The sequence below is a fragment of the Heptranchias perlo genome, chromosome 32 (assembly GCF_035084215.1).
Source record: "Heptranchias perlo isolate sHepPer1 chromosome 32, sHepPer1.hap1, whole genome shotgun sequence".
NCBI lineage: Eukaryota > Metazoa > Chordata > Chondrichthyes > Hexanchiformes > Hexanchidae > Heptranchias > Heptranchias perlo.
Window position 1 is genome coordinate 30,215,679 of NC_090356.1, and position 21,529 is coordinate 30,237,207.

Below are 21,529 nucleotides of genomic sequence, written 5' to 3' on the forward strand. Positions count from 1 at the left end.
GGCTCTGACCTCATTCCCACCAGCTTCAGGAAGGAGACAGATTTAAAAAATTTAAATGAGGCCAAGCCATTAAAATAGGCCGGGTTTCGCTTCCTTTGTGACTTCCGGGTGCGCCGCCCATTTCGTCCCCCCCGCCATGCACTAATTCCATCCTGAGTTAAAATCAATCCCATTGCGTCTGATGAAATGGTTACCTATACTTGGGCAATGATGCACATTTTTATGGACAAGGCATTTTGTTCATAGAGGCTCCGGCTGTAGGGTTTGGGAGTCAAGCAACGGCAGGTATTTGGAATCGTTTCCTGCCTTGTTTCGTGGTAGTGTTCAATTGAGTAGCTGTTCTCTGTGCTGCCTTGGGTGAGCTACCATACCCCGTCTTCTCCCTATTGTCCGCCTGCTCCTTCCTGCCGTGATAGTTACGGGTGGATTCTCATTGTGTGGAGAGAAGGCTCAGATTGCTGCCAAGCACTTTGTCAGCCGGAGGTGGGACCTGTACTTCAATCGCTCTGATTGACATGCATCTCATAGCTGCTTTGCCCCTGTTTGCTGTGGGACAGATGCTCCTGCTCAGTGCAGCTTGTGCTCGTCAATCTGCTGTGCTCAAGGGTGACATCAAATCAAGCTGGGCCATAATTAAGTCTTATAAATAAACTCAATTCTGACTGCCTTGGGCTCATCTCTTCAAATATAGTCTTCAAAATTGAAGCATTAAAAATTCAATAAACCTCCTCTTTATTATTGTGTTTACAGGCATAGATATTTATCTGGAGTCACCCTACCAACTAGCTGTAAGACACCAAAGGATTGTATCAGTGATCTCAGACAGGCATTGTGTTATACCCATTCACAGAACTTCCGTACACTTGTGTTAGTTTTAGTGACAGTATTTGGCAATGGAAAATATTGTATATGTCTTTGTTTTCTACCATCAGTTGTGTAAAACAAACCTCTTTGTGAAAATTGCCACATATGTTTGCAGAATAAGTAATACAAATGATCAGTATTTAACCTGCTGACTCACTCTTCCCTTTGACTAGGCTGCATTCGCCAGCTCATAATTCAAGGCGATGAGGTGATCTTCTCAGCCCCAGAACTGAAAGCTAAGGGAATATCCAACTGCCCAATCTGCAAAGACCATCCTTGCAAGGTACAAGACCTCAGTACTGTTTAGATGATGGCCCAGTGGTCAGTTGCCAATTGAAAAGTTCTTTTTACAGCGCTAAGGAGTTTGTTGCTGTGTTTTCTTGTCCCTTCTTTAAAGTCTTCTCACCCTACATATCATACCCTGGCTGAGGTAGTGGGCAAGCAACTTCCCCTCAGATTCTGCCAGTGCAACCCTCTAACTGGTTCATAGGAAGTCCACAAGCCTGGCTTGGAGTCACCTACCCTCTCACTTTTGGCTCCCTCAGTGGGAGATGCAACTGAGCCTCTTTCACCACCTCCTTTATCATCACAGTTGAGATAGGCAATCTTCTGGGAAATAATGGGAACATCTTACCATTATCTAACACGCAGCCTTGGAACTAAAAAGTGCTGCTTCAGAAAAGGGCAAATTTACAAAGATCTTGAGATATTACAAGATCCATTATACCTTATAATTTGGTTGCAAAATGACCTTGCAAAAGTTGTGCATCTGCATAATTGCTATATCTGTCCTCCTCTCTCAATTTAAAGTAATATTATAGATTAACCTTCTCCATCTCCTGAATTGAAGGAAATATGAACGTATGCAGAATTTTGCACATGTAATCATTTTAATGCTGAGCCAGCTTAGTGCAATTCAAATCAGGAGATATGTGCACCTGTACTTAGGGAACAGCATTCTGCTAATTCTGCCAATGTTCTAGTTAAGTTTTACATTTATAAGGAACATCAATGAATAACGTCCTACAACTAATTAATGATTGTTACTGTAGGTTTATGTCAATATTGTGGATTTATCATTTATTAATGAAGTAGTGACTCATACCCTTTCTCTTTCAGAATGGAGGCCGTTGTGTCGACTCTGAGACTAGCAGCTATGTGTGTTATTGTAGAAGGGGTTATACTGGGAGCAACTGTGAACATTCCCAGGCACTACACTGTCACCCAGGTAAAAATGCATTTAGAACCACTGGAGGCACTATTGAGTATGTCAAGTATAGTTCTCAGGTCGTGACATCTGGTTATGACTGTTAGAAAGGAAAAAGTAATACTGGCCCTTAACCTCTCATCTGTTTCAAAATAACAGAAGTTGAACAACTGAAGATAGACTGCCCAGCAGTGACTGAGTGCCCCCCGCTGGGTGAGGGTAAGGTGTTGGGCCGTCCAACTTGAGTGCCAGCTTGGCACAGTGGGTAGCCAGAAGGATGTGGGTTCAAGCCCTACTCCAACACGTAATCCAGACTAACACACTAGTGCAATTGTCAGAAGGAGCATTTTTCGGATGGGACATTTAAACAAAGCCCTGTCTGCCTGATGAGGTTGGATATAAAAGTGCAGGGGGATTCTTCTGGTGTCTTGGCCAACATTTATCTCTCAACCAACACTATCAAAACAGATTAACTGGTTATTTATCCACTTGCTCTTTGTGGAACCTTGCTGTGCACAAATTGGCTTCTGTGTTTGCCTTCATAACAACAGTAACTGCACTTCAAAAATAATTAATTGACTGTGAAGTGCTTTGAGATGTCCTGAGGACGTGAAAGGTGCTATATAAATGCAAGTTCTTTTTTTTAGCTTGCCTGCATCAGTACAGCATCACCTAGTGGTCAACCAGTTGTCTTTGATTAAATTTGTTATGTTAAACTTGTATGGAACTTTGGTTAGGCCACACTTGAGTATTGTGCATAGTTCCGGTCTCCATGTTATAAAAAGGATATAAAGGCATTGGAGAAGGTGCAAAAGAGATTCACAAGGATAATACCAGAACTGAGATTATGTATTTATCAGGGAAGACTAAACAGGCTTGGTGTCTTTTCTCTCGAAAAGAGAAGACTGAGGGGTGACCTGATAGAGGTCTTTAAGATAATGAAAGGGTTTGACAGGGGTAGACGTGGAGAAAATGTTTCCAATTGTGGGGGAGACCAGAACTAGAGGTCATCAATATAAGATAGTCACTAATAAATCCAATAGAGAATTCAGGAGAAACTTCTTTACCCAAAGAGTGGTAAGAATGTGGAATGTGCTGCCACACGGAGTAGTTGAGACAAATAGCATAGGTGCATTTAAAGGGAAGCTAGATAAACACACGAAGGAGAAAGGAATAGAAGGTTATGCTGATAGGGTTAGGTGAAGTAGGGAGAGAGGAGGCTCGTGTGGAGCATGAACAGCAGTGTAGACCAGTTGGGCCGAATGGCCTGTTTCTGCGCTGTAGACTCAATGTAACAGCGTCACTCAATGATGACCAGAGTTGAACTAGATCATCCAAGCGTTCTAACATGGTTATCTGATTGTAGCAAGAGCAGTAAAATCAAATGGGTCACATTTGAAAAGATCAAAGAAAATCTTAGAAAAGGAAGGACGCTCATTTTCTAAGAGTGTTGGGTCAGGGAGGTAGCTGTGCTGGACAGAGATTAATTAAGTACAAAGGCTATTTATGAGGGTTGCTGCCAACTGAAGAATACCATTGAACAAGAGTCCCATGTGGATCACACTGCCCAGAGACTGGAGCTCTAGCATACTGCTAGAGTGATAGGGACAGGTCTTGCTTCTCTATTCTCCATGCAATGAGTTCCTGTTCTCAACCATGTCTTAATGAGACGGCGATGAACAGATTCTGTTGACTATTTATACAACATGGTGTTGGCAGAGGACTACGAGCAAGTTCCCGGCCCGGCCTCTCACCTGAAGAGTTGTACAGTGATCTAATTTAGAGAAACTAAGGAAGGACTAAAGAGAAGAAAGAGTCTCTGTTTAGAAAAGTCTAATAATATCGGAGTTGTATGATGTCGTTGATGATGCCTGTTTGTGTTTTGGGTCTTCAGAGGCATGTGGGCCAGATGCAACTTGTGTGAACAGACCAGATGGCCTTGGTTACAAGTGCAGATGCCACCTGGGCAAACGAGGGTCAAAATGTATGGATGGTGAGTCTCTCTTAGTTACAAGTCAAGAAAGTGATTCTACACATAACAATAACTGTAAATAACGTTTCAGTTACATAATACCCGTATATTTCATTTTTTTTTAAAATGTTGACATATTGTAATTGTAGACATCTCGGAGTTTACAATGAAAATAAAATGATTCCAAATACCTTGACCTTTTTCATTTAAAAAAAAAGTCACCTTTAGTTTGTTGGTGGTCGGGCTAATTTGGTCAACCAATATCGGCTCCTATTGCTCCAAGATCAGGTCCAGCAAAGCTCACCTTTTTCTTTAGTGATGTGTATTACCTTCAATCTCAGAAAACCACCATCTATCACATCAGTAGGACTCTTTTTTTTCTCTGTAAGTTAGATCACTATTTAGTGGCTGAGTTATGGTGAGTTCTGTATTCACTAGGATCTCGGCGCAGACTCAATGGGCCGAAAGGCCTCCTTCCATGCTGTAACCTTTCTATGATTCTATGAAACTGGCCAAAGTGAAGGCTTTTGTCTTAGTGATGAAACCCAGGTAAAAGAAGTGAAAAGAGAATATCCAAGCTCAAACTAAAACCCCTTCAAATTTCCTCACAACATCCATTCTATCCTCCTCAGCTATCAGATTGATACCGGGGCTAAAATTATGAAGTCAGGTTGCATAAACTTGACTTGTATTCTCTGAGTATAGAAGATTGAGGGGTGATTTGATTGAAGTGTTTAAGATGTTGAAAGGATTCAATCAGGTAGATTCAGAGAAACTATTTCCTCTGATGAGGGAATCAAGAAATAATCTTAAAATTAGAGCCAGGCCATACAGGAGTGAAATAAGGAAGCACTTTTTCACGCAATGGGTAGTGGGACTCTGGAATTCTCTGCCCCAAAAGGCTGTGGATTCTGGGACCAATTGGAGTTTTCAAGGCTGAGATTGATTGATAGATTTATGTTGGGTAAGGGTATCAAAGGATATGGAACAAAGACGCCTAAATGGAGTTGAGGTACAGATCAGCCATGATCTAATTGAATGGCGGAGCAAGCCCGAGAGCTGAATGGCCTCCTCCTGTTCCTATGTTCCTATCAGAAGCTGCAGAACACAGTGCACCCTACACATGTCTCCATGATGTAGTCAATGCTAGAAGGAAAACACTTGACCAACCTTCCCTCCTTTTCTGCAAGTAACTTGGCAAAGCCTTAAAAACAACATCTACTTTGTTCTGGGAGAATCCTGAGTGAAAACGTCAATGGAGATTGGTATTTGAGCTGTGGTGTCCTCACTGGGCATCTGTTGCTAGGGTATCAGACTGTCCAAATACTTTTGTAGGACTTCTTCACCAGTATCCTAGCATTAAGTAACAATTTGTAGGTTGCAAAATTGTAAACTTAACTTTCATTACCTGCCTTTTGTTGCCTCACAGGTGTCTTAATTACAGCTCCTTCCTTCAGGGGAGGTGATTCTTTTGTGATGTATCCACCGCTGACTAACGTTCACAATGAGCTGACGATCGAGTTGGAGTTCAAACCCCGCTCACCCTCCGGACTCATGTTCTTCAGCAGTGGCAAGAAAATGAAAATGAATGACTTCATCTCTGTCGCCATGCTCAATGGACTTGTGGAGTTCCGTTATGACCTGGGTTCAGGTAGGAGTAGATTAATCCAGATTGATACCACCTTCCACTATCATAGCTCAGTCTTCATGTGCGGAGATGGCCCGCCAACCTGCCATTCGGTTTTCTTTGACCGGAGGCATTGTAGGTTCCTATTTTTTTTGGTGCATGTTTTTGTTTCTTGCCTGTTGGATCCATTGGTGGTGACATTGGATATGGGCAGGGAAACAGAACAGGTGGTATCGCATTGGGCGCCCGTTAGATGCCCCGCACTATATTCTGACCCATCCAGTTCACTAGACCTGAATATCGGGTGTGTCGTAAAACGGTCAGAAAATTTGATTCCACTTGTTTTTCACCCCCCCGATCCATGGCTAATTTCACCCACATTTAGTCTCCAATCAGGAAGAAGACAATGGGCGTTAATGTGGCAGAGAGGATCGGCTGCCCATTGTAGAACCCGCTCAATAATTACAATGGGATGAAAATCAGGCGAGTTTTACAACAGGCGGGCGATGCCCTTTGCCAGATTGCCGTCCTGCTGGTGAAGGTGAAAGTTACCACCTGTAGGGCCAAAATCCCTGGCTTTAGGGGGAACGCAGCAAGATGAGTCTCCCCTGGTGAGAGAGGGGGGTGGCGAGGACTTTGGAATGGAGCCAGGATCTGTCGGCTTTCCATCCCGTTTCCGCTACATCCCAAATTCCAGTTTTGGGGGGGAAGGCTGATGAATTTTCTAACTGCTCCTCTTCTTCTAGCATAGAGTTTTGGGGGCGGATCACATTAAGGATTTCAGTCAGTTCGGTGATCGGGAGACCCAGCTGAGAACTGACACAGGTCCTGCTTTGGTGCTTAGGAAGGACCCAAACAAAGAGGAGAGCCACCTACCTTTAAAATGTGCCATTTTGCTCCCTTTGGAGCATTCTTCAAATAAATGCCCGCGATGTTAAGCCCTTCCTGTTGCTCGAGATTCCCCGGCCAGAGTGCTGGATGCTCCTCTGACTTGCACCAGAACAACAGGCCGGGCGCCTTCGATAAACTCTTGCAAGTGTGAGCCACCCACTCCAACCATGGAAATAACCACATCCCCACGATTTGGTACGGAGTCTACGGCTTTGGCTTTTGCCGTGTGGGAGTCCAGCTCCGCCACACTTCCGGGGGAATTTCGGGGGTCCGTGTGTTTGCGTGGCTGCTAGTGCAGTAAAGGGGGGGCCTCTGCAGAATCGAGGGAGCTTCACTCAGCATCTGGCTGTGTGATACCGGGCCTAAGACTGCTTAATGCTGTCGCTGTGTGCCTGAATGGGAGAGTCCCTTTCCCCAACACTAATCTCCCTCACCTCGATGAGCACAAATATTTGAAGAAAAAGAATTAGTAAATCACATCAGTGGCACAGCCTCAACATTCAGCCTGGGAGCATGCTCCTCTGACATATTGAACTGTGGAGAACATCACAATGTAGTAGACTCTTGACTGGGAAAGAGGAGCTCAGTCATGTGACTATTCAGGAGACCCTCGTGTTTCTGAACAGAAGAGTTTTTTTATTTGCGTGTGTGTGGCTCTTCATTAAGGGACAGGTTCCTAGATATTGATCCTTGGACAGGTTCATATCATTGATATAAGTGCATGCATTGTTGCTTTCATTTACTCAATTCCTCTTGCTTGCGATTTTTACAGGACTAGCTGTTCTGCAGAGCACAAAACCAGTGGCTCTCAACAAATGGCACAGACTGAAAGCACATCGGCATGACAGGGACGGGTCGCTGACTGTTAATAATGAAAAAGAGATCAGAAATTTCTCTCCAGGAAAAAGCCAAGGCCTTAACCTTCGTAGCCCTATGTACCTTGGTGGTGTGGCGAGATCTGAAATTCTCCCTAAAGCGATAAACGTCACAGAAGGGATTGATGGCTGTATTGCTGAGGTGAGCCTCTGGAGTAAGGACAGACCAACATTCACCACTGATAGAGGAGAGGCCTCTCATTATCACATATCTATGTTATGTACTTTCTCCCTCTGCTCCTTGTGCTAAGCACCATTCCATGAGCTAAAAGTGGGAGGGGTTTGCCCTCTGCTCCCAGACTTCTCTCCATCGCACTCTGTAATCAGTTTGAGAGGAGGAGTTTCAGAGGAGTCGGTGAGAGCAGCCTGCCCTGATCCATTCCTCAACTTCCCTCTCCCCTCCCCCAACAACCTGGCCCAGATCAGGAACTCGCCAAGGGGTTTAATTTTCTCTGGCGCTGCACGAGGTAGCGCACTTGTGTAAAATTCTTTTGTGTGCTACTTAAGTGAGCTGGTTTATTTTAAACAAGTGAAGGACTGTGTTACAAAAGTGCACAAGGGAATTTGATGCAAACGGGATAACCAGTGCCTTACAAAGGAACAAAAGCCTATGGTGGGGAATTGTCGGCACAAGTTCATGACCAACCATGAGCACTAGTGATGCAGATCTTACCACTCTCCATATGGTTCTCCAAATCAAACATAGTCCCTATTCTTCATAGTGGGATAAAACCTGTTTTATTTACCTGTTCCATCTAGCAAAAATCAAATGATCCAGGGTCTGAAGCAGGTCCACCTCCTATTTGATTGAAAGCAGAGCTGGACCCTCTTTTCCCCCATGTATCTAATCCCTTTCTACTCTGAGCTTGAGTACAAACTAATGCTCCCTTTTGTTGATGTGTACATTGTTGTCACTTTGTTCTGACACATTCAGTGCGTTGAGCAGAGCCTCACTTACACATGTCACCTCTCCTCCACTAACCAGGTATCCATTAATGGGAAGAAGGTGGATCTCTCCTATACCTTTACGGAAAGCCTGAACGTAGATCAGTGTTACGACAGCTCGCCCTGTGACCGTGTGCCTTGTCTGCATGGTGGAAGGTGCCTGGTAACTGGAGAGTACGAATTTCAGTGCATCTGTACAAGCGAATATGAGGGTGAGTCTGCAAGAAGAAGGAGCTGCCTCCTGTCTTATTCTGCTCAAGTGTTAATGGGCAGTAACGCGGAATTAGTGAAAACAGGTTTAAACTTACTCACATTGACATCAGTTTGAGTCTTTGGTGTAAAGTAATGTTTGGTGCAGGCGAGATTTCCTATTGCATTTTGTGTAACAAAACTTCAACCCATTTATAGGCAGACTTACAATTTTGTTGCAAACAGCACATAGATGTAATCTTCGTCCTCTTGCGGTATTGATAGTACAGGAGCTAAAATTGTGACTCTGTTGACAATAACATACCAGTTAAATTCACAATACAAATTTTTCCATAATTGCTGGGGCTTCATGATGGATTAAGCCCCTAAATTGCCCTTTGATCTCAGCATCCTGGGCTCAGAGCCATCCCCGACTGATTGGGACTAAAATCTTGTCTTTTTAGTTCTCTGATATGAGTTTGGTCAGTCCCAGCCCAGTTCCTGTTAATTGCAGGCCTAAAATTTAGCACTGATGGGCTTTATTGGTGATCTCTCAGATAGGCCGTAAGGAAGGCCAGTTCAGTCCAGTGCATTGTTCTAATGAGGTTTTAATGGCAGTTTCATACCTGTCTGTACACGAGTCTGGAGCAGAGACACATTGGGTTTTGGTAGGTGTCACTATTACTGATCTGGGCTGTCTGATATACAGATGTTCTTGAGCAACTTTACATGGGGAATGTTACCATTTTGAGGAGGGAAAAAGCATGGTGGAATGTTCATGAAAATTGTTGCTTGCGAGCAATCAATGCAATGTTTGTGGTGGAGTTACATTATCATGACACAATATATTTTATCATAACTTGCACATGGGGGACTGAAAAAGACCCTCTGCACCATCCAGCCTCTCCCAGACAACTGCAATGCCTTGTGCATCACAATATATACAGTCCCCACCCCACCCGAAAACCACGTGATAAGAACTTAAGAAATAGGAGCAGGAATAGGCCATACGGCCCCTCGAGCCTGCTCCGCCATTCAATCAGATCTTGGCTGATCTTTGACCTCAACTCTACTTTCCTGCCCGATCCCCCATATCCCTTGATCTCCTGGGGGAGGCGAAAACCCAATTAAAAACCCAGGCCAATTAGGCAAAAAAAAAACACGTGGAATATTCCTCTCTGACCTCTTTAGGTGATCGAAACTAGTCCAGGAGATCACTCTGGCCCTGATGATTCTATACATTACCTACCTTTTGTACGAGGTGATCTCCGCCCCAGACAGAAACAGGTCCAGCTCTCGCTTGAAGGAATTCGGCGAATCAGCGTCCACCGCACGAGCCGGCACAATTTAAATAAGGCGATTAATGCAGATTTTTATTTGTTTACAGAGGCAGGATTTACTAAACCTGTACAAATACTTACCATGCTGTTTAATGCGTTTCTCAATAAATCTGAGATGTGAAACATTAATGTGTCAGAGGGAAATGAGAATGTACCAGTGCAATCATAAAGGATTAAGATTTGGTGTACGTATTATAGTGAAAGTCAGAGTCAGATTAGCTTAGAAAAAGACAATCCTTCAAACTAACTAATGGAACTATTGCAATGTATAACTTACATTAAAACCACACTACATGCTTAATAAAATATCATTCTTTTGGTTAGATAATGACATTTTGTAAAACATCTGAATTATTGATAATGTTATATTATTAATGGACAACACTTGGTTTATTTTTTTTTATTTGTTCATAGGATGTGGGCGTCGCTGGCAAGGCCAGCATTTATTGCCCATCCCTAATTGCCCTTTAGATTATCTTTAAACACCAAATACCAGCAGTAGTTTGAAATCTTGATGAGTTCTGGTCAAATGGACCTAAGAAAATAGATCAGAGTATTTTCTAAATGGCGAGAAGCTAGGAACTGTGGATAAGCACAGATTTAGGAGTCCGAGTACAGAAATCATTAAAAGCTAGTGGACAGGTACAAAAGGCTAATGGAATGTTGGCCTTTATCTCAAGAGGGCTGGAATACAAAGGGGTGGAAGTTATGCTGTGGTTAGACCACATCTGGAGTACCGCGTTCAGTTCTGGCACTGCACCTCAGGGAGGATATATTGGCCTTGGAGGGGGTGCAGTTCAGATTCACCAGAATGATACTGGGACTAAAAGGGTTAAATTACGAGGACAGGTTGCTCAGACTAGGCTTGTATTCCCTCGAGTGTAGAAGATTAAGGAGTGAAAGTATTGAAGATGATTAAAGGATTTCATAGGGTAGATAGAGAGAAAGTATTTCCTCTGATGGGAGAGTCCAGAACAAGGGGGCATAACCTTAAAATTAGAGCTAGGCCATTCAGGGGTGATGTCAGAAAGCACTTCATCACACAAAGGGGAGTGGAAATCTGGAACTCTCTCCCCAAAAGCTGTTGTTGCTGGGAGTCAATTGAAAGTTTCAAAACTGAGATTGATAGATTTTGTTAGGCAACAGTGTTGAGGGTTATGGAACGAAGGCGGGTAGATGGAGTTAAGATACAGATCAGCTTTGATCTGATTGAATGGCAGAACAGTGTCGAGGGGCTGAATGGTCTATATTCCTAAATGGTGATTCTGAACATGAGAGGGCACAGAATTTGTTTACATCAACTGCCCCACCCACCCATGTAATTTTGTATAAGTTTCTCAGGTTAGGACTCCAACAAGTCCTCACACATTGTCTTTCTGTTTTTTGGATGTGAGAAGGATTAGCACCAACAAGAGATTTGCTGCTGCTTTCTACCAGGCTTATTCATCTGCTTATTGTTTCCTTTTCTCATAAAACGTAACACTCGCCAAAATATATGGCCTCTAGCTCCTTTAATTCGAAATCTGTACTTATTTTTGTCCTGAGAGGGGAACTGGTGTTTAGTTTCAACTCTGCTCTGTTTCTAGGTGAGAACTGTGAAACCTTCCGAGACTCGTGTTTACTAGGAAACCCTTGCATGAACGGTGGGACCTGTGAGAAGAGCCAGTGTTGGTGTCCGATGGGATATACTGGATCGTACTGCGAGCTAGGTACAGACGGAGAGAAGGGTTTCTCCAACTCTTTCAACGTCCTAGAGCCATTTAAAAAATGTTCTACATATTTTAAAGAAAATGTTGGCCTAAGATCTAATCAATCATCTTATAAGGGTTTCTCTAATATTTTGACAGATGTGAGAGCATGTTTTATATAATTTATTTTAATTATGATTGTTGTGCAGATGCTCACACTGAGTTATGGTGTTGAGAAGTTATGTCTGAATGGTAAATCCGTTCTAGTATACGAGAATGTTACTGTAGGTGGAAACACTTAGCCACTTATGAGTTTTACTCTCAACAACAACTTGCACCTTTAACAGAAAAACAACCCAAGGTGCATGACAGGAGCGTAATCAGACAAAAATTAGCACCAAGCCAGAGGAGGAGGGATGACTAAAAGCTTAGTCAAAGAGATGGGTTTTAAAGAGGGTCTTAAAGGAGGAGAGGGAGGTGGAGAGATTTAGGGAGGGAACCCCAAAGCATGGGGCATGGCCAACAATGGTGAGGCGAAAGGAATGGAGAATGAACAAGAGGCCAGATTTGCAGGAACGCAAAGTTCTTGGGGCGTTGTATGGCAGAGATAGGGAGGGGCGAGACTATGAAGGGATTTAAACACAAGGATGAGAATTTTGATTTTGAGCTGTTAGATGATATGGTGGACAGTTGGAGACATGAGGGGGAATTGTCCTGGTCCATACTTAGAGCAGAGACCATTTCCTGCCAAGAACCTTGGGCGTGTACTGCTCGCGATTCTCTGGCCGTTCTTGGGCAGTGCGGCTGGAATTTCTGCCATGCCCTCTCGGCGTGCGAGGCTGCCCTTCGCGAGCTGAGGCTCGTAAAATCCCTCCACCCCCAGTCTCCATAATATACAGTGTTTTACACAGTAATGTTCCCTTTTAATAATCATGTTTGCATTCTGTTTGAATTCCTATTATTTTTCATCTGTTTTATTCACAAAAGCTGCAGGTGGCAAAGTTGGTTAATGTCACCCCGATGTTAAAACTGAGTGAGAGTTTGAGCCGGTGAAGATATTGATGATAACTTCTCATTTAGGATTCTCCAAATTCAGAAGCTAGTGGATATAATTATCTCATCTAGTTTCACTGCAATATATCGTGTTCGCCACTTTGCCCTTCTGTTGTGGAGTTTTAATTATATATTGAACTTCTAATGTCCAATGTGTTCCTGTTTATCTGGATAGTTTTCAAAGCAGAAGAGCTAAAACTTTAGATTGAAAAGTGATGGTTAAAATCTCACACAAAGTAACTCTCATGGGTCATTTTCCAATTAAGTACTGTGGGCAGGAGCCTCGGCTGAATATTGGAAGCTCGGGCAAATGTTGCATGCACAATTCCCCGACCATTCATTGAAATGGTTAGAAAATCATATGCCAGGCTGCCCGGGTTTCTGATTTGCTTCTCCAGTGGGCAGTACCAACCACAGCAGTGCGACAATGGAAGATGTCTCCCTATAAATGACTCCTGCCGCACACTTCCCATTTGTAGATGTGAAAAATAACCAAACAATAAGATTCAACTCAGATTACTACTGCCCTCAAGTGGTCAAACTCCTGTGTATCAACTAATTGTTTCCCAATGCTGAGTGGCCTGTCTCTCGCAATCGGACACAAATTTAACAGTATTAGGATAATCTTCCAAACAGAATGAGTCTGTTTTCAGCGAGTCAGCTATAGCCTATGACCGATTGTCGGTACCTCAGTCAGTTGCCCTGCAGTCTCACTGAGTGAGAACAGATCAGTTAGACTTAGAACTTGCTTTTATCTCCAGGTTCATTATTGACAACTTTGAAGAGTGGTTTAGCAAGAGCAAATCATTATGCTAACCATGTTCTTCCTGCAGTCACTGGGAGAATTCCAGTGCAAGCAAAGTTCAATGAAAGGTCTCGCTGGTGAGGTGATGCAGTGTTTCGACGTGCTACCAACGTTAGTCATAGATTCCCCGGGTTCTCCTCGGAGCAGAGCTGTGCATTTTCATCACAAGGACCATCAGATGATGAGTCACCCCTGGGCTGCTCTTATACAACCCCCTAGCAATCGATTCTGAAAGCTCGGGATTGCTGTGACTGCAGACGTCCAACAGTTAACAGCCGCTTATTCTCTCAGCCTGGAAAATAGTACAGGACAAGGAGGAATTTAAATAAAACAATGGAATGAAAGAGGTGTCGAAAGGTGAATGAAGCTATTAAAACCTTTTCACCAGCCGGTTCTCCCAAAGTAGTTTTACTGGTTGTGCTGAAAGTTGTTTCTGTCCATTAATTACTGATGATTCATTTTGCTAAAGCTCTTGTTGAATTTTATCTATTTGCACAATGGTGCTGGGTTGTGAAGTATTAGTGATCATATAAATAGGGCATTGAGGGTGCAGTTTGTTCAAGACAAGGCATTGTCAGTTAGCCCTTGACAAAGGAAAGGACCAAAGGAAATCATTGTTCATCCTCCACATACAGTGAAAACGGGGAAAACATGTTTTGGATGTCTCTCTACAGGTCATGTGATCTCTCCCACCCTACAATTTTTTGTTTTTCCTGAGTTCAGTAGCAATAGAAGAAGTTGCATTTATATAGCACCTTTCACATCCTCCGGATCTCCCAAAGCGCTTCACAGCCAACGAAGTACCTTTGAAGTATAGTCACTGTTGTAATGTAAGAAATGCAGCAGCCAACTTGTGCACAGCAAGCTCCCACGAACAGCAATGAAATAGACAATGAGATCATTTGCTTTATCCGTGATTTTTTTGCCGCATCCTGACGACTTCCTGCGCAGGACGGGAGGGAAGTCGGCAGTGGGATTTAAAGGATGCCCGGTAGTTAAAATATCCCGGGCCTCATTTCTGGAGTACCGGATAAGTTTCCAACTCATGCTGCGACCCACCTGACCGACACCTGCCTGGAGTTAAAATCAGGGCCTATATCCTTTTTTCGAACTGAAGTTTCTGACTTTCAAGAGTGATATACTGCTTGCATTTACTGGGTCAGTGAGCTTAAATAAAAACTGAAACTGCAGCATCAGTCGTTTACACCTGATCACTTCATAACTGTGTAGCTTGAATGCTGCATCATCTCCGAAGGACGCAGAATTCAGGCCCGAGTAAGTTCTGGAGCTGATAATGAAGCCTTTTTGTGGCAATATATCTAAGACTCTTCGGCAGACTGTAAGAATTAAGTCTCTAATGAAAACAGAAAATGCTGGAGAAGCTCAGCAAGTCGGGCAGCGTCTGTGGAGAAAGAAACAGAGTTTTAAAGACCTTCCCTCAGAACTTTGTTTCAGATTTCCAGTATCTGCAGTATTTTGCTTTAGAGTTAAGTCTCTGCTGTCCAGGAAATAAAGATAAACCAGAAGGCAGCGATCACCTTAAACAAGATGCCAAAACAAGTGCTTGAGATTTTTTTCTACCGTTAATTACACGGCAATCAGTAACTAGCAAACCCATCGTCTGGGAATCTAGACCCAAAGCATATGGATCCAACCACAGCCCAGATACCACATCAACCACATCAATAGACTCGGCGTTTGGTTGGTATGTTTAATCTTGTTCTTCAGGAATGGACCTTTCGCTATTGCAGATCGACAGTACTAGGATGAAACTGTATGTAAACATTTCCTGTGGAGAGAGGCAATGCATTGGTGTCATCGAGCCACACAGATTTGAAGAATATCACACGGGATTGCCCTGGGCAGAGACTAAATAGCTGATTGTTTACAAACTCTCACTCTCCAGATAGTTCACCTAATTGGATTCCTGAGAAATAAATCCTTCTGCAACATTGCAGAAACGGTCTCTCATCTTGGATGACCCATCAATTTCTTGTAAATTTCCTGTATCCAATTCCCCTTTTTATTCCCCTCCCAAAACTCGTCCCCAAAATCTGATCAGAGATGGTAGCATCATCTGATGATTCCATTCTGACCAGGCAAAACATGGCTGTACACTCATCAAGCAAAACATGGCCCCATACTGGATCTGGGTGCTGGATCACAGCTCTCCCCCACACGCAGTTGCTGTTGAAGCTGAGAGGTAAGGCACAACTCAACTCTACTCAAGAGTGTCCATTTGATGCTTTGACTCACGAGAGGGATATCTTGTTAGCAAAGATTTTACTCATCCTTAACAACGAGGAAAGCCTTCAGTCTCAAAGCTAACAATGGCGAGTGGAAAAGCCTTGGCCCTGAATTTCCTGGGGTTGCAGAGGGTGTAGGTCCCATTTCTGCCCAAATGGGTGGGGCCTAGATCCAGGGGGCAAGTCAGGCAGAGTTCTTCCCCTTATGCCTCCGATAGGCCTTAGCGAAACCCATGCCAATTGAGACCTGGCATGAGGCCCTTTGAGGCCTTCTGAATGTCCCGAATCTTTAGCAGAATAAAGTCATCAATCCTGGGAGGGATCCATTACTTGCTCTCGGCTTTCAAAAACACATTTTTTTCTTCTCCCATTTGGGCCTTGGGAGGACTCTGCTCTTCCTTAGAAGGCTGGATCAGGTACCTGCAGCCCACCCCAGATATCTAAATGATCCCATCTCCAGGATTTGGTATGGGGTCTCCAGCCTTGGGGTGAGGGAGGGCGAGCAGGAGGTCTGCTCTGTCACACTTATGTCGGTGGGGTAGGGCCCAGGAATTTCCTGGCTCTTGTCTTTTGGTTCCAGGGTAACTCATTGGGTTATTATTTTGCTCTATTTGAAATCCTTTCTTACATCAATGTCTTTCATTCGGTTCACTAACAGTTAATTCCAACTGCAACTTATCAAAGTCTTTTTGGATGAAACATTTTGGAAGAGCGCCTGATTGTATCTGGGTTTGTGGAATAGTAAACCTGTTATTTGTCCAACTAGTAGTTGACTGGCACATCTAAATTAATTATCTTTATATGATCTCAAGTTCTTTGCTTTGAAACCTGCAACACGTCCCAGTACCCCGCAGAAGTAAGCTTCTAACCCGAGTGACTGATACTTTATTATGTTTTACACTCAGATAACGCAGTCCTAAGACCACCTGCAAGAGTTTCCCTCCACCCAAAAAATTGATACTTTCTGAGCTTTGTTTGTCTCAAGAAATGATGGATTGATGTTTTACCCATCACTCTATTCTTCCTGTCCATGGAGGAAATATTATTCTGCTGATGTTGCTGGATCATTGGATTTCTACGTACGAAGGACCAAGGATATTTACTGGTCTGGACAATTATTTAAGAAGCAATGGCACGATGGAAATGAATGTGTATTCATGTTATAGTTCGGCTGGAATCCCCAGTAACTGCTTGTTCTATGGGCTCCATGGTTACCTCAGGGGTCAATGTGTAAAGGGTTTCTCTAAACTGTTTTAAGCAAGCTACAGAGTAACCTGCTTGCATTTACTAAACATTGCTGTTTACATCTGTCAATGGAACATGACAAGCACTTCAACATGGCTCATAAAATTTCTTTTCTATCTGCCTCGGTATCATTTGATTGTGGAGTTTGAACAAATTGTTCACCCGATGCAGGTAAAGCTCCTCCTTATTCCTCTGACTGGATGCTTTGGGCACAATCACTTTTAACACAAGTAATTGTCTTTTTATCTTTTTGCTCTAATCTGCTGTTCAAGCCGTTAAAGAGCTGGGAGGTAATTAACAGTAGGGGTTAGGCCCAGTGCAGGTCAGGAGAGGTCACATGGCTCACGAGGCCACTGTGAGGTGAATTGTCCTTCAAGGGCTGTGTCTCACTAAATTTACTCATTTGTATGTGAACTACATTCAAAGATGTGGAGATGATGGTGTCAAAGGTGGATACACTAACCTTTCTTTTCCCCCCAATCCAGGAGGCTTAATGATGTAGACAAGATACAATGGCTTGTTAATGACTTTATTTACACCTACACAGGAATGTCTGCTGTTACTCCAGCCCCAGAATGGCACATGGAGGGTAGTGCGGGTAATGTCATTTAGTCTGTGTTGACCTTTAATCTAACAGGAAGTGCCGATGGTGTCTAATTTGGCATGACTCCTAGTCCTAGCTGCCTATAATCCTGTTTGTAACATTTGTTTGTTAAATGATGCACTGATGCCTGAGGGGAGGGTGAAGATATATATTTCCTGAAACACAATGAATTTCTGGCAGATACTCTACAGCATGCCTCGGTACTGGACAGTTGTTGATTGATTGACAAAAATGTCAAATGTTGCCAAACGACTGGCCCGATATAGAGAGCTTCGACAGATATTTAGTGTGAATTCGGTTTTTAATACACCTTTGCTGTTTGGAGCAGCAATTTAGAGGGTACTTTTATTTTTGAGGATTTTAGTTTTGTCTGGGGCTGCCAGCTCTGGTTGGACGGACTCTTGGAGGATTCACCACATGACCTCACCACCCCCCCACCCCAAATCAGCCAAACCACCTTTTTTCCCATCTCCAATATTTTTATAAATAAAAAACTGAAATGAAAGAAAGACACACATGATTTTTCTCCTGGGTTACTCCCAGCAGTATCCAGGAGATTAAACATTAATCCCGGAGTTGGCTGGCACATCTAAATTGATGATTTTTATATGATCTCAGGTTCCTTGCTTTGGGGGTTGGCAATCCTAGTTTTGTCCCTGTTTTTTTTTCTCCCCTGTTGGGTTGATTGGAATCACACATCTTCCTTCAGATGGGAAGACGGGTCAGACTGGGTCATGACGTTTGTCATCGATGCTATCATTGGATTGCCGTAAAGACAATTTGAAAGCAGTGGGCCAGATGTCTTCCCTCACTCACTCCCAACATGGACTGTCTTGGGACTGGCCGTTGAGTATAAGCCCAGGACTCTATCTCAACCACCTCAGCTATCAGATCATCCTGAAGGGAAGTGCTATCAATGGTTTGCTGTATAAATGATCACAGAAAGATTTAAAAGTAATCTCACTAATGGCCTGAATAGGCACTCCGATGGCTGCTGCTCGATGTATGAGGAAATAGTTAGTGTTGTAATTTGAAAATGGATTGTGTAAAGAAATAGCAATGAAGTAACCAAGTAAAAGTGGTGGATAATAATAGTTGGAATTGATTTGGACTTGAGGGGAAACTCAGAGCCCAAATCAATCGTGTAGTGCATCATTTAGCTATAATCTAAATCTGATCATACACTAACATTTCCATATAGTGCCTTTAAACCATCCATTGGAATAAAACCCAGTGCAATGTGATACCCCATGAAGTGCTGAGGGAGAAGGAAGAGAAGCGTCTTTTCCTGTTAAAGATGAAATGTTTCGGTGACTTAATCATCCACCACACAAACCCTATCAGCTGAAGGTACAAGCCATATATGGTATAAGGATTGAAACTCCGACTCCTTGATCACATCTGGAGCAAGTGCTTATCGGCACTGCCTATAATTGGGGAAATTTAATTATGATGCAAATAAGGATTACACCTTCAACTGAAACTCTGATTAATGGCCTTTAGCCCTTGTTTGGTCTTCATAAGGACACAAGCTATCCATACTGGCAATACTTACACAAATATAGTTCAAGGCACTATATGAAAGAATTCACCAATTGCTTTAACAAAATTAACCCTTTCACCCACGGATAGTAGTTGGTGTTATTCCTGGATTGCAAATTCTGTTAAAGGGTTACCAGAATTAATCATTCAACCAAACATCCATTGATAACTAGAGTCGAATTTTGTAAGGAATTAATTGTTTTAATGAAAGCAAGGTTGATTATTTGTTTAAATAAGTGATGGGTGAGATTGTTAAATTTTAAATATGTGTTTGAGTTGGTATGAAAATTATTTGAAGTGTTCTATTAGCAAGTAGACCATTCTTCTGCTTTATCGGAGAATAGATTGCAATCCTTTCTCGTATTTGATCCTTTTCCAGTCCCAGAATGGAGCTAATAGGCTAATTGTTGAAAACGTCGTGCATAGAATGAGAGTTGCATCAAGAGTAATGGACCGAACCGGGGAGTAATTGCAAGTGTGCAATTAGATTGAAGGGTTCAGTTGATACACGCAGCAAGGATAAAGAGTCTGCGGTTATTAAAAGAACCCCGACAGTAAACTACAACCTTGACCTCAGTGTTTGATGTCTGTTATTTTGATAACCCACACAGTTTCCATTTGATGTGAGGGTTTTAGTCTGATTTGTATCTACTTTGGTGCCAGCAATGGCTGTCAGCATGGATCCAGTCCCATAGAACAGTCCTTGCCCTCAATACATAGGGCTCAATTTCAGGGGGCAATTGTGGGGGGCTCTGAAAATCACAGAAATCCCAGTCGGGTTCGGAAGCCGGCTCCAACCCGCCGACTTCCGAGTTTCCCAGGGACCCAAAATCGGAAGTCCCGCCAGCAATTAAAGCCAGCGGGATGACAGTTAAAGAGCCAAATGTACCTCATTGAGGTATTTAAGGCACTTTACCTGTAACTTACCTGGGCGGCTTGCTCACGGCTTCTGATTCACGCCAGACACGAAGGGCCAGATCAGGGAAAAAGAAACTAAATAAATTACATAAAACACCACAGAAGGAAGTTAAAACACAAAATGCACCTACCTTTGCACCCTGCTCCGATGTCCGATGCCTCCCTCTCCAATCTCCCCCTCGTCACCCCCCCCCCTCCGATGTCCTCCCGATCTTCACCTCTGCCCCCCCGATGACCCCCTCATCACCCCCAATCTCTTCTCCTCTCCCCTCCTGATCTTCTCCTTTCCCCCCTCACCAATCTTCCCCTCTCCACCCCCCCCCTCCCCCGGTCTTCCAGTCCAGCGCCGGATGACATCTTGCTCTCTCTCTTTCTCTTCCCCCCCCCCCCCCCCCATCTTGCGTTGCAGCTCCTGTCGGCAACCAGCCTGTCAATCAGGTTTGTTTGGTTCATGCGGGTTTGCCGCGCGCACCTTCACCCCCCACCCCGGCTGCCAACCCGCCACCATTGTAAAATCGACCCCATACAGTCTCACAGCGGATGGAGTCCTTCTGCTGTCATTGTTGCTGGTTGGTCATTATTTATATATATTTATATTATCATCTGATAACCGGGCTTCTTTTCTAAGAGGAATTGTTTTGCAACCTGTTAAATTAGAAAGTAAGGAACGAAAGGACTTGCATTTACAGAGAACATTTCACACCCTCAGGATGTCCCAAAGCGCTTTACAGCCAATGAAGTACTTTTCAAGTATAGTCACTGTTGTAATGTCAGTAAACGTGGCAGTCAATTTGTGCACAGCAAGATCCCACAAACAGCAATGTGATAATGACCTGATAACCTGCTTTTTAGTGATGTTGGTTAAGGGATAAATATTGGCCCAGGACATCGGGGAGAACTCCCCTGCTCTTTTTTGAATAGTCCCATCGTTTTTGTTTACGTCCACCTGATTGGACAGACAGGGCCTCGGTCTAACGTCTCATCCGAAAGACGGCACTTCTGACAGTGCGGCACTCCCTCAGTTCTGCATTGAAGTGTCAGCCTGCATTCTGCTGTGTGGAACTCGAACCCATGACCTTCTGACCTTTGGGGTTGATTTTAGCACCCGCAATTGGGTGCGTTCCTGGCGGGGGGGGCCACGAAAATCGGCGATTCCCGGGGCGGGTCAGGAGCCCGGCTCCAACCCGCCCACTTGCGGGTTTCCCACAGACGCGCTGACATGCGCGCGCAGCCCCCGCATGTGGGACTCCCGCAGGCAATTAAAGCTGGCGGGGTGCCACTTAAGGTATTTATTTTGGTATTTCAGGTCGTTTACAGACCTGATTAAGGAGATATTTTGGGAGGGGTGGGATTTTGCAAACAAATGGGACTGTTTCCCGTACTGGGGGAAACACTCCCAGTTGAAATGGACGTGTTGCAGCCATCAGCCTGTGGCAGCTGCAAAGGTCCATTTGACAGGTGGGGGGTGGAGAGACTCTCACTCATTGCAAGAGGCCACTCTGTCACTTTGGACAAAGT

General features: G+C 43.7%; 1 protein-coding gene across 1 annotated transcript in view; it reads left to right on the plus strand.

Annotated features, from left to right (window-relative positions):
• Positions 1–21,529, plus strand: part of hspg2 (heparan sulfate proteoglycan 2) — a 473,886-nt gene that overhangs the window by 428,206 nt on the left and 24,151 nt on the right. Inside the window, 8 exon segments of the mRNA XM_067970061.1 lie at positions 1,038–1,147; positions 1,984–2,092; positions 3,966–4,064; positions 5,473–5,694; positions 7,334–7,578; positions 8,422–8,593; positions 11,497–11,619; positions 17,495–17,545. Coding sequence (XP_067826162.1) covers positions 1,038–1,147; positions 1,984–2,092; positions 3,966–4,064; positions 5,473–5,694; positions 7,334–7,578; positions 8,422–8,593; positions 11,497–11,619; positions 17,495–17,545 — 1,131 coding nt within the window.